At 34.1% G+C, this 16,666-nt stretch overlaps 1 protein-coding gene across 1 annotated transcript in view; it reads right to left on the bottom strand.

Moving 5' to 3' along the window:
- Positions 1–16,666, bottom strand: part of CSMD3 (CUB and Sushi multiple domains 3) — a 551,595-nt gene that overhangs the window by 38,306 nt on the left and 496,623 nt on the right. Inside the window, exons 50-54 of the mRNA XM_016224286.2 lie at positions 15,606–15,794; positions 11,252–11,437; positions 9,991–10,185; positions 7,278–7,451; positions 2,002–2,175 (exon numbers count right to left, since the gene is read on the bottom strand). Coding sequence (XP_016079772.2) covers positions 2,002–2,175; positions 7,278–7,451; positions 9,991–10,185; positions 11,252–11,437; positions 15,606–15,794 — 918 coding nt within the window. The remainder of the gene's footprint in view (positions 1–2,001; positions 2,176–7,277; positions 7,452–9,990; positions 10,186–11,251; positions 11,438–15,605; positions 15,795–16,666) is intronic.

Below are 16,666 nucleotides of genomic sequence, written 5' to 3' on the forward strand. Positions count from 1 at the left end.
AGGAATGGGACTGAACCAGTTCTCCGTTTCCACTCAAGAACTGGAAGACACTTGAAGGTGGGTTTTTTTTTTGTATTTAACTATAAAATTATTTGTTTTAATATTTATACAATCAATTTTTACAAATAATAGATTGATAAGCAAAGGTATGTTGGAAGAATAATTTAAAGTGACTGTAAAATGTGAACCATAAAAAATGATGCTGTGTTAGAATTCTTACTGGTTTATTTTTTTCACAATTGATATTTGATAATTTAGCACAATTATGATTGTAAATAATGGTATCAATTAATGAATTCTTTAGATCCTTTTAGTGTTACAGCTCCATTCCTGATTTTATGTAGTGCTGGCTTTTCCCCAACACTCTGTATTTCCATGAACTGTTTCACCACATCATCTCACTCTATTAATCAGAGCAACTCCAATAACAGTCCTTCATAATTGGGTGCAGTGAAAAACCATAGTCACTTTGAGTATTTTCGAAAGGACCCGAGAGCAGTTACTCTGCAGCTGTGTACCTAATGTCAACCTACTCATTTGGAAATTTTACTGCATCTTAGTCTTGTTAAAATTATCGATAAGAAAAAGTTTTACCCCAAGGGCCAATTTTCATTTATAGTCTCAATTATTCAACAAGAAAAACCGTGGTATTAGTTGGCTATGCTTGAATATAAATGAAAGGGGGGAAAATCTAAGCAGGGCCCAAGCATCATTTTGCTGTTTATGTCATCAGACACACCTTAGCAAAGCAATTTTAATTGTTAAATATATGCTGTATTATCCTATTAAATCTAACCACAAAAGAGCATTTTTTATGAAACTAGAATTCCAATGCATTTCTGTTGATTGGATAAAAATCGACAATGATGAAATTTATACATATGGGTATGATTAGTTACAGAATAAATTAAATATTTTCTGTGAACGCACACGAGAAGTCCCATGCAGTATTTATCTGAATCTTCCAAAATCTCTATTGTATGATTCTATCATGTTATAATTACAACATACTTGCAGTGTTCATTCTCATTTTCTAACATCAGTTTTAATGTAAATGTCAATGTAATTGGGAATGAAAATATTAGGAGAAAAAATAAGAAACACATTGATAATTGACTCTCAGGTCCAAAACAGTATATATTACGATGGGAAACACTATGTACTGCTGGGGACTCAGTGGGGTAACAAAAAGTAATAGAATTATCAATATCCAACCATATTCTGATTTTAATAGTCAGAATAAATGCACAATGGGCAAAGCTATATAGCAACCACAAAGCACAGCAAGTATACTTAAAGAATAATAATAAAAATGTATTATTTTAAAATCCATTTTATTCTTCATGTGTGAATTCATAGCTAAATTAACTTAAAATATCAGATAGATATTTGTTGACTAGTGAGTTACTGTATTAAAACAATTCCAAAATTACATATGGCTAAATAATTTTCTGTGAATTTAAAAATAGCACAAAGTGTATTGGATAACACACTTTTAAATACATTTTAAATATTTTATAATCTATTATATATTTCTATTAAATACTAGAATAGCAGAATTTAATTTCTTGTCTTTCTGATAAAATGTAAATAATAGACAGTTTCTTATTTTCTTCCACTTTCATAATAGATGGCTTTATATACTTCCGAATATACCTCACTTTAAAGGTTAGGGCACAGAAGTAAAAAAAAATAAATTGTGAGAACTTAGTTTATGTCTTTGTCTTTAAATATATGTATGTATATATAGGTGTCCCTAAAAGTGTATACACACTTTGAATAATTATTAATTCCAATGGGTTAAATCTGAAAAGAAAGAAACATCAATTGAACTATCAGGAAAAAGTGTGTATATATTTTTTGGGACACCCTATATATTTATATATATACATACGCGCATATGTGTGTGTGTGTGTGTGTGTGCTTATATAAAATTACTGGTAATTACTGGTAATCGCAGGAGAACAGAGGTCTCTCATTACTTCTGCTGTGCTTACTTACGCACACAGGATGGGAGTTGTCCAGACCAGTTGTGATCCTGTTGACATATCCTCACTGAAGAGCCAATCAATCGAAAACCAGGATTACACTGATAAACAACTGTGTCTCTGTATCCATAATTTTCTCCAATGACTTGACCATTCACAATAAGCTCTGGAATTCCACAGTGACCCGCTGAAATGGGTCCAAAAGTAATATTTTTGATACTGTGATCTACATTTTATTTGTGTATCTATATACATATGTAATATTACTAAATTTTTAAAGTTTACTTAGAAACATGACACATATAATGCAAATATGATTATATGACATAAGATACTCAGTAAAATGCTAAGAATAGGAAATTAAAAAAAAAAAACACACACAAAAAAAGAAAACACTTCTAGTAGCGCTTGAGTCTAGCAGAGATTTGAATTTTAATCTGGATACAAATTTAAATTTTACATCAAATTTGAGAAATACGGATAAAGCAGTGCCTAGTGGGGAAATTTATAGCATTAAGTACTTTTATTAGAAAGGAAGATATATAATCAGTGACCTAAGATTCTACCTTAAGAAGATAAAAATGGGGAGCAAAATAAAAGAAAATAAAGCTAAAGTAAGTAGATGGAAGACTATATTAAAGACAAAGAAATCAAGAAAATAATAAAACAGAAAAAACTATAGAGTATCTTATCTAAACTAAAAATTCTTTCCTTATAAACAGAAACAAAGTTGTAAAACTCCTAACTAATCCTATCAACATAAAATTAGAGAGAATAAGTTTACCAAAACCAGGAATGAATGAAGTGATATCCCTGCAAGCTTACAGAAAATAAAATTACAAGAAACTATAAAAAGCAGCGTTATGCCAGTACATTTAATAGCTCAGAAGAAGACAAATTCTTTGAAAATGACATCATACCAAAATGAACCCAAAATAAAATAGACAATTTGAATAATCCTTTTATCTATTAAAAGAATTTGTATCCTTAAAACCCTTTCCATGAAAAACACTGGCTCAGATATTCTCACTGGTAAATTCAATCAAATAGAAAAGAATCATTCCCTAACTTGTTTTATGAGGAAATCACAGCTACAGTAACAACCCCGGAAAAGACACATGAAAACAACTAAGTCTTTTATGAACATCAGTCTAGAAACACACATAAATAATAATACAGCATATCTGGGGTTTATCCAGAAATGAACAGTTGGTTTAAGATGCAAAATCAACCACTGTAATATACCATATTGAAGAGTAAAGGAGAAAATAATACATGATTATTTTAATAGATGAATAAAAAACATTTGGCAAAACTCAATACCCATACATGATGAAAGCTGACAACGAGTTAGGTATATAAGAAAAATTTTCAACCTGATAAAGACATCTGTGATACTGTGACTTATATAGTAAATACATATTTGGTATTGGTTACCTTTTCTTGCACTGAGCTCCTAAAACCCTTAGAATAATCTGAGAGATGAAAGCAACAAAGGCATCTTTTGTTTTGTTAAATAGGTGACTTTTGGTCAACACCTAAGGGCCTGGCTTGTTGCCAGTAGAATCTACCATGTGATTACAGGGTTTAAAATTTCAGTCCCACCCCCTCCACCAGGGTGGGGAGAGGGGCTAGAGGTTGAATTAATCACCAATGGCCAATGATTTAATCTACAATGCCTTTGCAATAAAGCTTCCATAAAAACACACAAAAAAACAAGGTTCAGAGCGCTTCCTTCCCAGGTTGGTGAACAGGAGGGAATAGGGCAGAGTGGTGAACCTAGAGCGCAAGGAAGCTCCGAGCCCTTCCCACGTATTTTGCCCTATGGTTGTTCCTGACTTATATCCTTTTATAACAAACTGGTGAGCTAACAAGTAAAATGTTTCTCAGTTCTGTGAGCCACTCTAGCAAATTAATCAAACCCAAGAATGAAGTTGTTGGAACCCCCAATCTATAGCTGGTCTTTCAGAATCATAAGTAACAACCTGGGATTGTGACTGGCATCTGAAGCGGGGATATCGAACAATCTTCTAGGACTAAACCCTTAACTTGTAGGGTCTGATGCTATTTCCAGGTAGATAGTGTCAGAATTGAGTTGAGTAGTAGGGCACTCAACTAGTGTCTACTCTAGAACATTGCTTGGTGTTGGAAATTGAATCTCAGAACACTAAAAGGCATCTAAAAAAAGACCTCCAGCCCGGACGGCGTGGCTCAGGGGTTGAGCATTGACCTAGGATCCAGGAGATTGCGGTTTGATTCCCGGCCAGGGCACGTGCCCGGGTTGTGGGCTCGATCAATGACTCTCTCATTATTAATGTTTCTCTCTCTCTCTCCCTCTCCCTTCCTTTCTCTGAAATCAATAAAGATATATTTAAAAAAAAAAAAAAGACCCCCAGCTAACATCATTTTTATGGAAATGTTGAATTCTTTACTCATGATACAGGGGGAAAAACAAGGATGTCCACTTTTACTAGTTCTGTTATGATTATAACTCGCTAGCTAATATTAATAATAGGAAAGGAGCAAAGGGGAGGCCAGGCATTATAAGCATGGTCATATGGACAGCTTTACCGGGGAGCTGCAATTTCACACTCCCCAGGGAACGCCTATCCATTCCCTGCCAATCACTGGGGGAAGGGGGAGATGGGCTCAAGTGCAGTGAGGTCGGAAAGACTAGGGGAGGTGCTTGCCTGTCAGTCTAACCTGGGAACAAAGATCATTGGCCAGAGTGGTGTAGTCAATGCAAGCCTGAAAAAATTTGGGAATTCATAATCCCCAGACAAAGGAATTCCCTCTCTCTTGTTTCTCTCGCTTCATTCATGCTTTCTTGCACTAGCCCACGGTCCCTCCATAGCCATGTGTCCCTAGAAGGGGCATGGCCCATAGCCATGCAGACCCTATATGCAACGGACTGCAGCTGGGGACACAAGCGAGGCAAGCCAGATGCTGCACTGTTCTGTGCTTCAATACGGAATGGACGCTCCGGGCAGTGTCTTTGATCTTAGTCCTACTGAAAAAAAGTGGGACTTTTTCCATGGTGGGACAGAGGGAGGTGGGACGTTGGAAACCCAGGGGTTTAATTCCACAGATAAAAAGCTTTCTATGATACCACTTCCTACCATGGGGCCTCAAGAAATTCTTATTCCTGTGGCAATACAAGAAGCCCACTCCCACCAGTGACAGGTGGGGACATGGAGGTGACCCCACCAATAACAGTTCAATTTGACATTGTTTAATTGGCCCTATCCATTGCAAATCATTAATACAAAGAAAGAAAAAAGATGCATAAATCTGGGAATTAGATGCCAATTCTCCACAAATGATCTATAGATTCAATACAATCCTGATTGAAACCTACCTGGCATTTTTAAAAACTAAAAATTAATAAGCTAATTATAAAAGTTTTATGAAACTACAGAGGCTCTAGAGTATCCAAAGTTGTCTTGAAAATTAAGAACAAATTTGTAGAACTGACATATAAAATTTCAAGACATAAAATACATTTTATAAACAGCGCCAAATATCCTTCTTGGGGAAACACACACACACACACACACACACACACACACACACACACACACACACCCACACCACCTCCACCTTACTTTGGAATGCCTACAGCAACAACTTAAAAATAAATCATAGATATAAAAGTAAGACCAAAACTATAAAATTTCTAGAGGGAAACATGAAAGAAAATCTTTGTGACTTATGGCTGAGCAAAGGTTTTCTAAACAAGATACAGAAAGCAATAACCAGAAAGAAAAAAACAAAATGATCAGATAAACTTTATCTAAACTTAAAACTTCTGTATATCAAAAGATACCATTGTGAAATGAACATACAAGTCACAGGCTGGGAGAAAATATTCAGAAAACACATAATGATGAAGACCTTGCAACGAGAATAAATAGAGAACTCCTACAGTTCATAATAAAAGGCAATTCAATATAAAATATATTTTACCACTTCACAAAGGGATATTTACAGATGGCTAATAAGACCAAGAAACTGCATTACATCAGTAGTTATCAACATAATGCAAATTAAAATATTGTAAGATACCTTTATGTACCCAACAGAATGAATAATTTTCAAGTTTATTAGCAAAATGATGTGCATTTAATTGCTAAAATGCAGACGTTTCTGCCATGCATCATATTATTAAATAGTAAAATTTACAAAGGAAATATAGTACAAATTTAGCCATACCCTGTTCATAAAAACCAGCAATTTTAAATTAATAAACAAAAAGATTATGCATGCTCCTAGCCGACAAGTGAATAATTAGAACTTTATGATACCTAAATCAATACTGGCTGTCATGTCTTGATGCCAAATAAGGTATAAATCATACCATTCTCTTAATATTAAAAATATTATTGAAATATTTGAAAAAAGAGACATGGCATAAATCATAATATTATTTTAATAATAAAAGAGAATTTATAAAAATAAATAGATAGCTCCGTTCTTCTTGTCTTTTTTTCTTTCTTTCGTTTTAATCTTCACCCAAGAATATGTTTTTATTGATTTTTAGAGGGGGGGGGAGAGAGACAGAGGAGAGAGAAAGAAAAATCGATGTGAGAGAAGCGTCTATTGGTTGCCCCCCATACTTGACTCGATGAGGGGTCGAACCCGAAACTTAGGTATGTGCCCAGCCTGGGAATCCAACCTCGGACCTTTGTGGTGCACAGGGCGATGCTCCAGCCAACTGAGATACCTGGTCAGGGCTAGTCCATTTTCTTTTACTGCAGTTTTTTTTTTATAATAAATTCAAAGAAACTTAGTGGGGGGGAAAAATCCTATTTGCCTTAGAATCAGGTTTGAAAAAAATATATTTTGAAAGTTTTAATAGAAAGCAATATCACGCATGTTGAAATTGTAAAATAAAAAGGGAGAAAGATATTTAAATGTGGATATTGTTTTTCTTCTTTGGTCATTACCTTAAGCAAATAGGCGGAAGAACTGACTATGGTTTAGAATGAATTCATTGCTACGATTAATCCAGCTGAGTCTGCAGACATGGAACTTTCAGCAATTAGTTTTCCCCTTTTTATTGTCACCATGCCTGGCAGACAATGCATCTCTCCTTAAAGACGAGAGTCTCATTTGTCCTACTAGCTGATTGACTTTCCCAGGCATCTGTTTAATAGTTTTTCTACCATGAGACATTTTTAAAGTTAAACATTTTCTGATTTCTTTAGCATCCTTCCTGAGTGAATAAAACTTTCCTCTTTTCCAGAGGGGAGGAAAAAAGTTTGGTGGAAATGATTTAAAAATGTGTACCGAGGCATCTGGTCTCAGATCCGCTCCAGAGGCCTGAAGAGAGGCACTCCCGCACCGCAGAGCCCACCAGGACGAACCCCGCGTCGCACGTGAAGATGGCTGTCGAGCCATACGAGGTCTGGGTCCCAATCTTATTTCCATTCGGAGGTGTAGGCAGTTCTCCGCAGGAGATAACTTCAAAACAATAAAAACAACGAAAACTCTTCAACACATAGTCGACATACAGTTGTAACAAAACCATGCTTTTAACATTTGAATTCCCTATGACTTGACATATTTACATTGAAAGGGACATCTGCAAACCACGTTTGAATGAATGTGAAAATGCAGAGAAAATAGACGACATACTTTAAAATTGATCCCCTTTAAGTTCCCATAAATTCTTCTAAGTTATAGGGAGATGTAATGAAGCTCTTTTATTTGCATCTTTTGTTCAGCCAACCTGGTAACTCGAGCAGGATGTAGAGGGGGGAAAAAAATCACAAAATCTTTCTTTGACTTATCCGGTGACATTGGGCAATGCCTTTGACTTACCTGAGCCAAATTTCTTCATCATCTAAACAATGCTAAGATAGTAATTATGGTTAATTTTTGCTGAGGGTCCTACAGTTGATAAAGAATGCTTTATATGTGAAATATTTGGTTCTCACAAGAACCGTTACATGTAATGTTATTTCACATTGTGTTTGTATGTTATAAAATTGAAGAGGAGAGATTAACTGCCTTGGTAGGTCATTCAGAACCCAGCTCTTATGACTGTGTCATATTTAAAGACTACAAATGAAGTCTCTTCCTAGAAAAAAAATAATGAATTATGTTTACTGAGTCCTTATTTTGTACCAGACCCTATTACTAGTCTTTTCACTTACGTAATTCTCAAAAGAACTCTGAGGTAGATGCTGCCATTATCTGAATTGTACACATTAGGATATGGGCACATAAAAATTAAGTAATAAGGTTACACAACCTGTAAATAGCTAAGTGAAAATGTAAACCCAGCAGTCTAACTCCAAATCCATATTTAACCATCAGCCCCTAATGCTTTATTCTGCCTCCAGCTCTGGCTTTCAGCTCCAGGCTTTTGATGGTCATTAGATAGACAAATAGAAAATTTAAAAACTTTAAATAGCTGCATATAAAACTTAAAATGTACTGATTGTATGAACTAATCTCCAAATAATCCTTTGAGGTAGCTAGACTATTTATTAGTATTAATAATACTAATATATATTATTTTAATTTAAATGATGAGAAAACGGTAGACCAGAAAAATTATTACTTTCCATTTTCTCAATGAATTGCACTTTTTAGATTCTTGTTGCTGCTCCCCATTTGTAGGTGTGGGCAGTGACCTGATTTTATTGATCAATTAAACCCTTCTACATAGAGGATTGAGCACAAACGAACCAGTCAAACATTTGTTGAATGTCTGATTAATGTTCCTGTTGTAGATCATTTTTCCTACTCTTTGAAATATCTCTATGCTATGTGCCTTTTTAATGAAATGACATTAAAAAAAAAAAAAAATGAGAGTGGAGGCAAAGAAAGATCCTGGGAGAAAAGCCTAAGGAATAGGGCAAGAATTTTCAAATATAAATGTCATACTTTTAGAATATCAAGTATAATTTAGATAACTATTTTTGAGATTTTAAGTCATCAATAAAAAGCATAACTCCAAATCCTGTTTACATGAAGATTAAAAAAATAAATTACAAAATAGAATATTAATAAGTAGAATAAAACTATGTTCTTGTGTACTTACTACACATAGGTAGTTGGCTATGTTAAACTTCTTATTCACCATTACACTTCTGACTCCTTTATTAGTTTATTTATAAATTACCAGTGTCTGTGCCATGGATGGCATAGAGTTGTGTTGGATACAAAATAAAAGGATGAATTTTCAGCCTAGCATATTTCCTGGCACCAAGTAAATGATAAATATAATGAAGGAAGTTCAAAGGGATTTGAGATATTTCATCTGAATATCCTATGTTTAGTTAGTTTATCTACATTAGACATTGGCCATTTATATTATAAGAAGGCATGGAAATAGAAAGATAATATGTTCAATTTGATTCAATAAATGTTTACTGAGCTCTTGCTGTAAATCAAGTTCTATCTGACATAGTTGAAGACATCATACCATTAAATCTTTATAATAACTATGAGATAGGCATTATCATAATTTTATAATTTAAAAAATTGCATTAAAAAGAACAAACATCATATAACAGTGATTAGAAGATGGGGTTGTAGTCAGACTGCTTGGGTTGAGTTCTGTTTCTCCACCATTTAGAGGCTTTGTGACTTGTGTAAAATGATAAAATCTGGGGCACAGTTTCCTTTTTGATAAAATGAATATAATGATATTAACTAATTTATAATATGGAAACTAAGGAATAAAATAGTACATATAAGGAGCTAAAAGCAGTGCCTGGAAAATTGTAAGGATGCAATAAGCATTTTCTAGTTGTTGTAGTAAGTGACAGACCAAATTCAAACACAGATTTCTGAATCCAAAGCCAATGTTTTTTTATAAGCATTTACTTATAAAAAATAAGTTAGAAAAATGTTAAAGGCAATGAGAATAAATGACCTCTTAAAATTATATTATGTCGTTGCACTAGTGTGTCTGGAAAAGGAAGTCACCAAGCAACTACCAATCACCAAAGACAGCTTATGAAATAAGTTGAGCAGAGTGGGTACTTACTTTGGCAATATGGTCTTTCATTTCTCCAACTCCAGGTACCATTAGGAAGGCATTCGATAGAAGCAGGACCTAGTCCGTGATAACCAGGATCACAGCTGAAAACTACCTTGGTTTTGTATTCATAGTGGGAGCCATTCACAATTCGCCATCTTCCATGTTCCAAGGTAAAGGAATTGATGCTTGGACAGGTGACAACTATAAAAAAACCGAGAAAGAACATCAGTGAGAATAAGTCAGTCATGTGTATTCTACCTCTTAAGTATATCTCATGTCTGTTCCATCCTTGGCATCACCGCTGTCTTAATTCATTCACTACTGGGCCACATAACGTCCTTTAGCACTTGCTGTTTCTTTCCTTTCCATGTAATCTTTTCCACTCCCCCAGCTCAATGGTATGACTGGAAGTTGAACACATCCTGTTATTTCAAGCTTCCAAGTCTTTGTACAGCTTTATCGAGGTGTAATGGGCAGAATGTGGAATAAGGGAAGCCTTGTGCAGCTGGTGAGAATTTAAATGGGTACAGCCATTATGGAATACTTACATACAGCCAGTATAGAGTTTCCTCAAAAAATTAAAACCAAAACTACCATATGATTCAGCAACCCCCCTTCTGGGTACATATCCAAAGGAAATGGATCTCAAAGGGATATCTGCACTTTTATGTTCACTGCGGCATTAGTCACAATAGGTAAGACATGGAAACATATCTTAGTCCCTTATTTCTTCAGAAGTTTTGGAAGAACTATATTTTGAGAAAATGTGTTTTCTGAGAATTGTCTTTTTATGCAAAAGTTGTGATATAAACTGTGACTAATTCAAAACTTGCTCAACATAAGTATAAACATTGTTAGACACCTATGCTAAGGTTGAAAATAATTTAACAACCCTCATTTTAAATGAAATCACAGCTGTTAGTACTAAATGAAAAATAATTTAATATAGAGACAAATTAAAGACCTTATTTAAACCAAACATTCTCTATCCTTATAAAAATCAGGGCTGAACATATTGAAATATAATTTTATTAATGAAAGTCTAAAATATTTTTTTCAAGGACCTGCACATTAAATCTCATGTTGATTGATGAATGACTTTTTACAAAATAAATGAAACTCTGTTATGTAAGACAGCTAAATTACCTTTTCCTCTTAAACACCACACTTCAAGATTTCAGGGATTAGTTCTAAAATTTAAACAATACATACCATTTCAAATCATGTAAGACGCCAATAGAAATACAAATTTCCTTAACACACATACCAACACAGCGAGGGGTCTTGTTATGATTGCTCCAAGTTCCGTCTGATTGACACACGGCAGTGGTAAGTTCCTTAGATGACAGTCTATATCCATCATGGCAAAAATAGGTAACTCGGGTTCCCACCAAGTAGTCTGTTGTGAGTAGTCCTCCATTTGTTGGAGCTTTAGGAATCCCACAGGAAATTGCTAGAATAAATACATAGATACAAAATCATAGAAACAGAAAAGTAACTTATTAGATAAGTCTTTTAAACAGTAAAACATGTAAAACTATTTGGGATTTCATTAATTCCTCTGAAAAAATTGCAGGATACCTCCTGAAAATGCCTTTCTGATCCCTAACTTTTTAAATGATTTATTTAAAACTCCTATTGAATGTGTTTTTTAACTGGTGAATCCATACATTATTATGCTTTATTTCTGGTTTCCTGTCCGCATGAGCATGGCTATCAGTATTCATATAGATGATATGATAATGCAAGTTAGGTAAACATAGAGTGCATCCAGTGCTAACCCATTAATAATCACCACATGGCAAGTTTGGCCCATGCAACTGGACAGATAATTACTAAAGATTATAAAGGGGATGGTAACCAATACTCATCGAAGCTTTGGCCAGGAATAAAACAAATAGATTTATTTTACCTGGAAGCTGGATATTGCTTTGTCTTAGGACCAGCCAAACTCTATATGCTTGGAATGTCATGCATATAGACATGTTTAAAAAATATAAGGCCAGGACTTATTGTCCTAAAAACCAGTTTGGGCCTTCCTGCATTTCACTGATATGTCTTACATGTCTTGGTTTTTATCTATAATAAATCTGATTTAGGTGAAAATTAAATATCATGATGTAATAATTACAGTTAAAATTTTATATTTAAATAGTTATTGTATATAAGATAGTTTCACATCTTATTAACTCAAAATGAGTATAAAGACATGCCCTATGATCAGTTGTTTTCCTTCTTTGCTCTACAAGTACACAATTTGCATCTCCAAAAAGAACAAAAACACAACTATTCTAAGAATACATTTGGTAGCAATACCCTAAATAAAGTTAGATCAGTTGTACCTTTTATATCATATTCAGATATGTGTAAGTATTTATACACATCTCTGAAGAAAAAAAAAATAGGATGTGAGTATAGCCCCAGGACCAGCTGAAGTTATTATGCAGTATTTGGTATATTACTGTATATTATCTATATAAAATCAAAAAATGTCTGAGTTTTGAAACATCTATTCTTATAGGTTTCACACAAAAATTCTAGACTTATAACTATATTTTTCTCATATCGAAAGAAATGAAAAACAAAAAGACATAAGCTGAGTTTGAATATTTACAAATGCTGTGTTCCATTTATCTACCATTTCAACATAAAATTGTTTCTACTTCTCTTATAAAACCTACCACTAAATTGCTTAATTTTAATTAATCCATGTGAATTGCCAATAAAGTGAAAGAATCTTAGTGAAATCTATGTGAAATTCTCAAAACTGAATGGGAGACTCCCTACTAGTGAACAGTTTGCTCTTTTAGGATTCAATAACCTACAAATTATGAACAGAAAAGCAGTAACACTGACTAAATTATATAACCAATCCTATATAATTATATTATCTCTACTATGTAAATACAGAACCTCCAAAATAAGTGTTAAAAACATAAACGTTTTCCTGATGTCTGTTAAAGTAATGTTTTAATTTCTACTTAGGACTCTGGAAATTTCAAAACCAAAGATTGTATATTAACTGATCTTTTAAAAAATTAACCATACATTGTAGAGTAGTACAGGTTGAACTTATATCAAAGTAAAAAGAAAATAGAGGTAAAATAGTATAGGTTCTATATATGTGTTTAGTAGAAAATGGCTATATTCTATTATTTTTATTTTATTTATTAATTAATTTATTTAATCTTTATTGTTGAGAGTATTGCAGATGTACCTCTTTTTTCCCCCTTGCCCCCCACCACCTGGTTCACACCTCACCCCAGGCCTTTACCACCCAATTGTCTGTGTTCATGGACAATGCACATTTTAGAACTGAAAAAATGACAACATGCTAAAATGAAAAGACAGCTGTGACTGTGGATAGCTCACAGTTTAACTTCTCAGCTAAAAAAAAAAAAGAAAGAAAACGAACCGAGTTCAGAACCATCATCACTGAGTGGTTGACAAAGCAGTTTCTCTACAGAACTCTCAGAAAAAAACACAAATTAAAAGTAAGGCAGGGAGCACAAAGTGACAGTTTCTACATAACACTGTGTAATACTGAACTGTATAGTGAGATGAAAGCGGTTCAGTTCCTGAAATGGAGGGGCAGTGAATCCATGAATGGCTATCTGACCTGCACACAAAGAAGCAGAACACCACGCCACATCCTAACCGAGATTGCAGACTGAATTTTCTACCTATAACTGTGCTCACATTGTTGCTCAAGTAACTATATGTGAGGATGTACAGGAAGCTGAGGAGACAAGAAGAATAAAAATAAAGAATGTAAAAAAAAACTTGGAACAAAACAAAAATTTGCATTATGTGAATAGCAGATGACATGGTACTATACATAGAGAACGCTAAAGACTCTACCCACGTACTACTAGAACTGATAAATTCTGTAAAGGATACAAAATCAATATCCAGAAATTGGTTACATTTTTATATACCAATAATGAACTATCAGAAAGGGAAACTAAGAAAACAATACCATTTACAGTCACACCAAAAAATAATAAAGTACCTAGGAATAAATTTAACCAAGGAAGTATATATATGATTTAGAGGTTATTAAATATATTTTAAATTCCCATGATTCTAATAATATGAGATCAAAGATTTTTTCCCAAACCAGTTCCAAGAAATTATTTAATACTAAGAATTGGTAAATACTCCTGTTATTCACTGGTCAAAGGAAAGTAGATTTTCACATTTATTAAAATATATTCTACATGAATTCAGCACCTTCAGTGCTTGCAATCCAGTAAGGTTATGAGACTTCCCAGAATTCTAATAAGCGGTTGTTGTTTTCTGCATCAATAAAACAAAGAAACAATAGTTCTTTCATTTCTCATTTATTTAAACATGGCTATGAGAGTTATATTTTCATGAATTAGAAACCACAGTTTGTTATGTAAAGCCATTTTGGACGTCAGGTAATATCTATTCTCTGCTCATTTTAACTTGCTGTTGTTTAATTTTAAATTTTAATTGATCTATTTTACATTTTATTTATTTTATAAAAATCACCTTCTTTAAGCAGATTAGGGGTAAAAACCATTATTTATTAACTAAGAGTGCTATGCATTTTTTTAATGTGAGGGTTCATAGTTGTGATATACACCTTCACATTCTGGGTAGGCTGAATCAAATATAAAATTAAATTTCATATTGACAAAATAATGTTGATATGTTAAGTATTTTAAAATATTCAAATTCTAGTCACATAAGATTTTCTTGATGCTGAATTTGTCTTTATGACTATGCCTAGTAAGAGACTCAACTACTTTTTAAAACAAGACCTAGTCCAAAGCTCTGAAAGTGTGTCATTTGTTAAGTAGCTTGTCATTCTGTTTGCTATAGCAGGATGCAGTGCTCAGACAGCGCCTCAATTTTTAACAAAATATAAATGAAAAGACATGCCTCTGTTGAGTTAGCTGAACAGCGAAGAGGAAATAATGTGGTGTTTAGCTACGTTTTCCTCTTTTCAATTTGTTGCTCTGAGAGTACATTTTTGCATACTCAGAGTGAAAGCTCTCAGTTAACTTGCCCTCTCTTATCCTCTCTGTTCTTTCTGCAGACTCCACAGGAACACAGTCTCCAGCTCAGGGTCAATCATTTTCTTACAGCAGAATAATGGAAATGGTAGATGTAGGAGCAAAGTATGTATAACAGTGGATAGAGTAAAGGCATAAATCACATTACAACGAATGAAGAATTTAAAACAATGTGTCCAATTCTCCTCAAATTTATCACTCTATTTTTTTTCTTTAATATTTTTTTATTGATTTCAGAGAGAGGACGAGGGAGAGAGCGAGCGAGCGAGAAACATCAATGATGAGAATCATTGATCAGCTGCCTCCTGCACGCCCCCTGCTGGGGATGTGACCCAGGCATGTGTCCTGAGTTCCTAATCTAACCCTGACCTCCTGCTTCATAGGTGGATGCTCACCACTGAGCCATGCCCACTGGGCTATCATTCTATGTTTTTAAGCCTTATTTTTCATGAGAGGCATCTATAAAATGCTTCTGAATATCCACATCTTTGGAAATTACAGTGATTCAAATAAAAAAAATAAAAAGGGTTAATCTTTTATTAATGTGCGTATCTTTTCTTGAGTCAAGTGCTTTACCTTGGCAAGCAGGGACAGGGGCGTCCCATGCATGGTAGCCATAGGCGGACTTCCTGCACACGGCACTGCTTTTCCCAACAAGCCGGAACCCTCGGTCACAGGCCCAGCGCACCACGCTATTGAGCTGCCCCCCCGTCTGGCTGATGATGTATCCGTGAGGTGGGGATTCTGGTGTACTACAGTAGAAAGCTTTCCAAAAGAGAAAAAGTATCACTGTATAATCAACAAATCAGCGATTCTTTACAAGCCAGAGTTATAAAAATCTATACGTGAATACCGGTACTTAAAAATAGGTCATCTATGCAAATTTTGTTTCATATGAACATTGTCTTATTTCCTATCTTCTTGACAATCTACTGACATAACTTTTATGAGGCATAACTATCTCTGGCCTTTCTCCCTTTAATCTTTATTGTCACCAAAGATGCCTTCTAAATTAAAATGTCATATTTTCTTAACACCCTAGGGGTTCAAAAGCCCTACAAATATTTCAGTGAATTTTGGAAGCCGTATTTCCTGTCATTTGAAGGGCCTACATGTCATAGCCTTGAGAGGGATATTTTAGACCATGTTGTTTACATGTCACTTTGAAGTTATCTCCAGACATCTATATCATGTTAGATCATGCATTTAATTTTGGTTGATGTCTAAAAAAGATCCCTCACATTCCATAATCCTTTCTCCCATTTTATTAGTTTCCATGCTGTCAGGAGTGTTTACATATTGTGATAAAAAAAAATGCCAATAAAATAAAACTTCTTTCATCTCCTGGAGCCTGAAATGTCACAAGATAATGTCAAATGGCTTTTTCATATATATGTACTTTGAGAATATTCAGCCTGGCAGAATCCATTTAACCTTTGAAACTTCAATGTATTCATCTGAGAAAAATGAGACTTTAGGGGTAAATGGTAGGAAATAGATTGGACTTGGAATATATATGTCATAATCTGTCACTTCTAAAGGAAAAATATATAGTTATTCAATGTGTCAAGCTGTTTTGGGGGTTAAAAGTGTTGCTCTCACTATATTCATATCCAAATTTGTCATAAATATCAACA

The sequence above is a fragment of the Miniopterus natalensis genome, chromosome 16, assembly GCF_054644295.1.
Source record: "Miniopterus natalensis isolate mMinNat1 chromosome 16, mMinNat1.hap1, whole genome shotgun sequence".
Lineage (NCBI taxonomy): Eukaryota > Metazoa > Chordata > Mammalia > Chiroptera > Miniopteridae > Miniopterus > Miniopterus natalensis.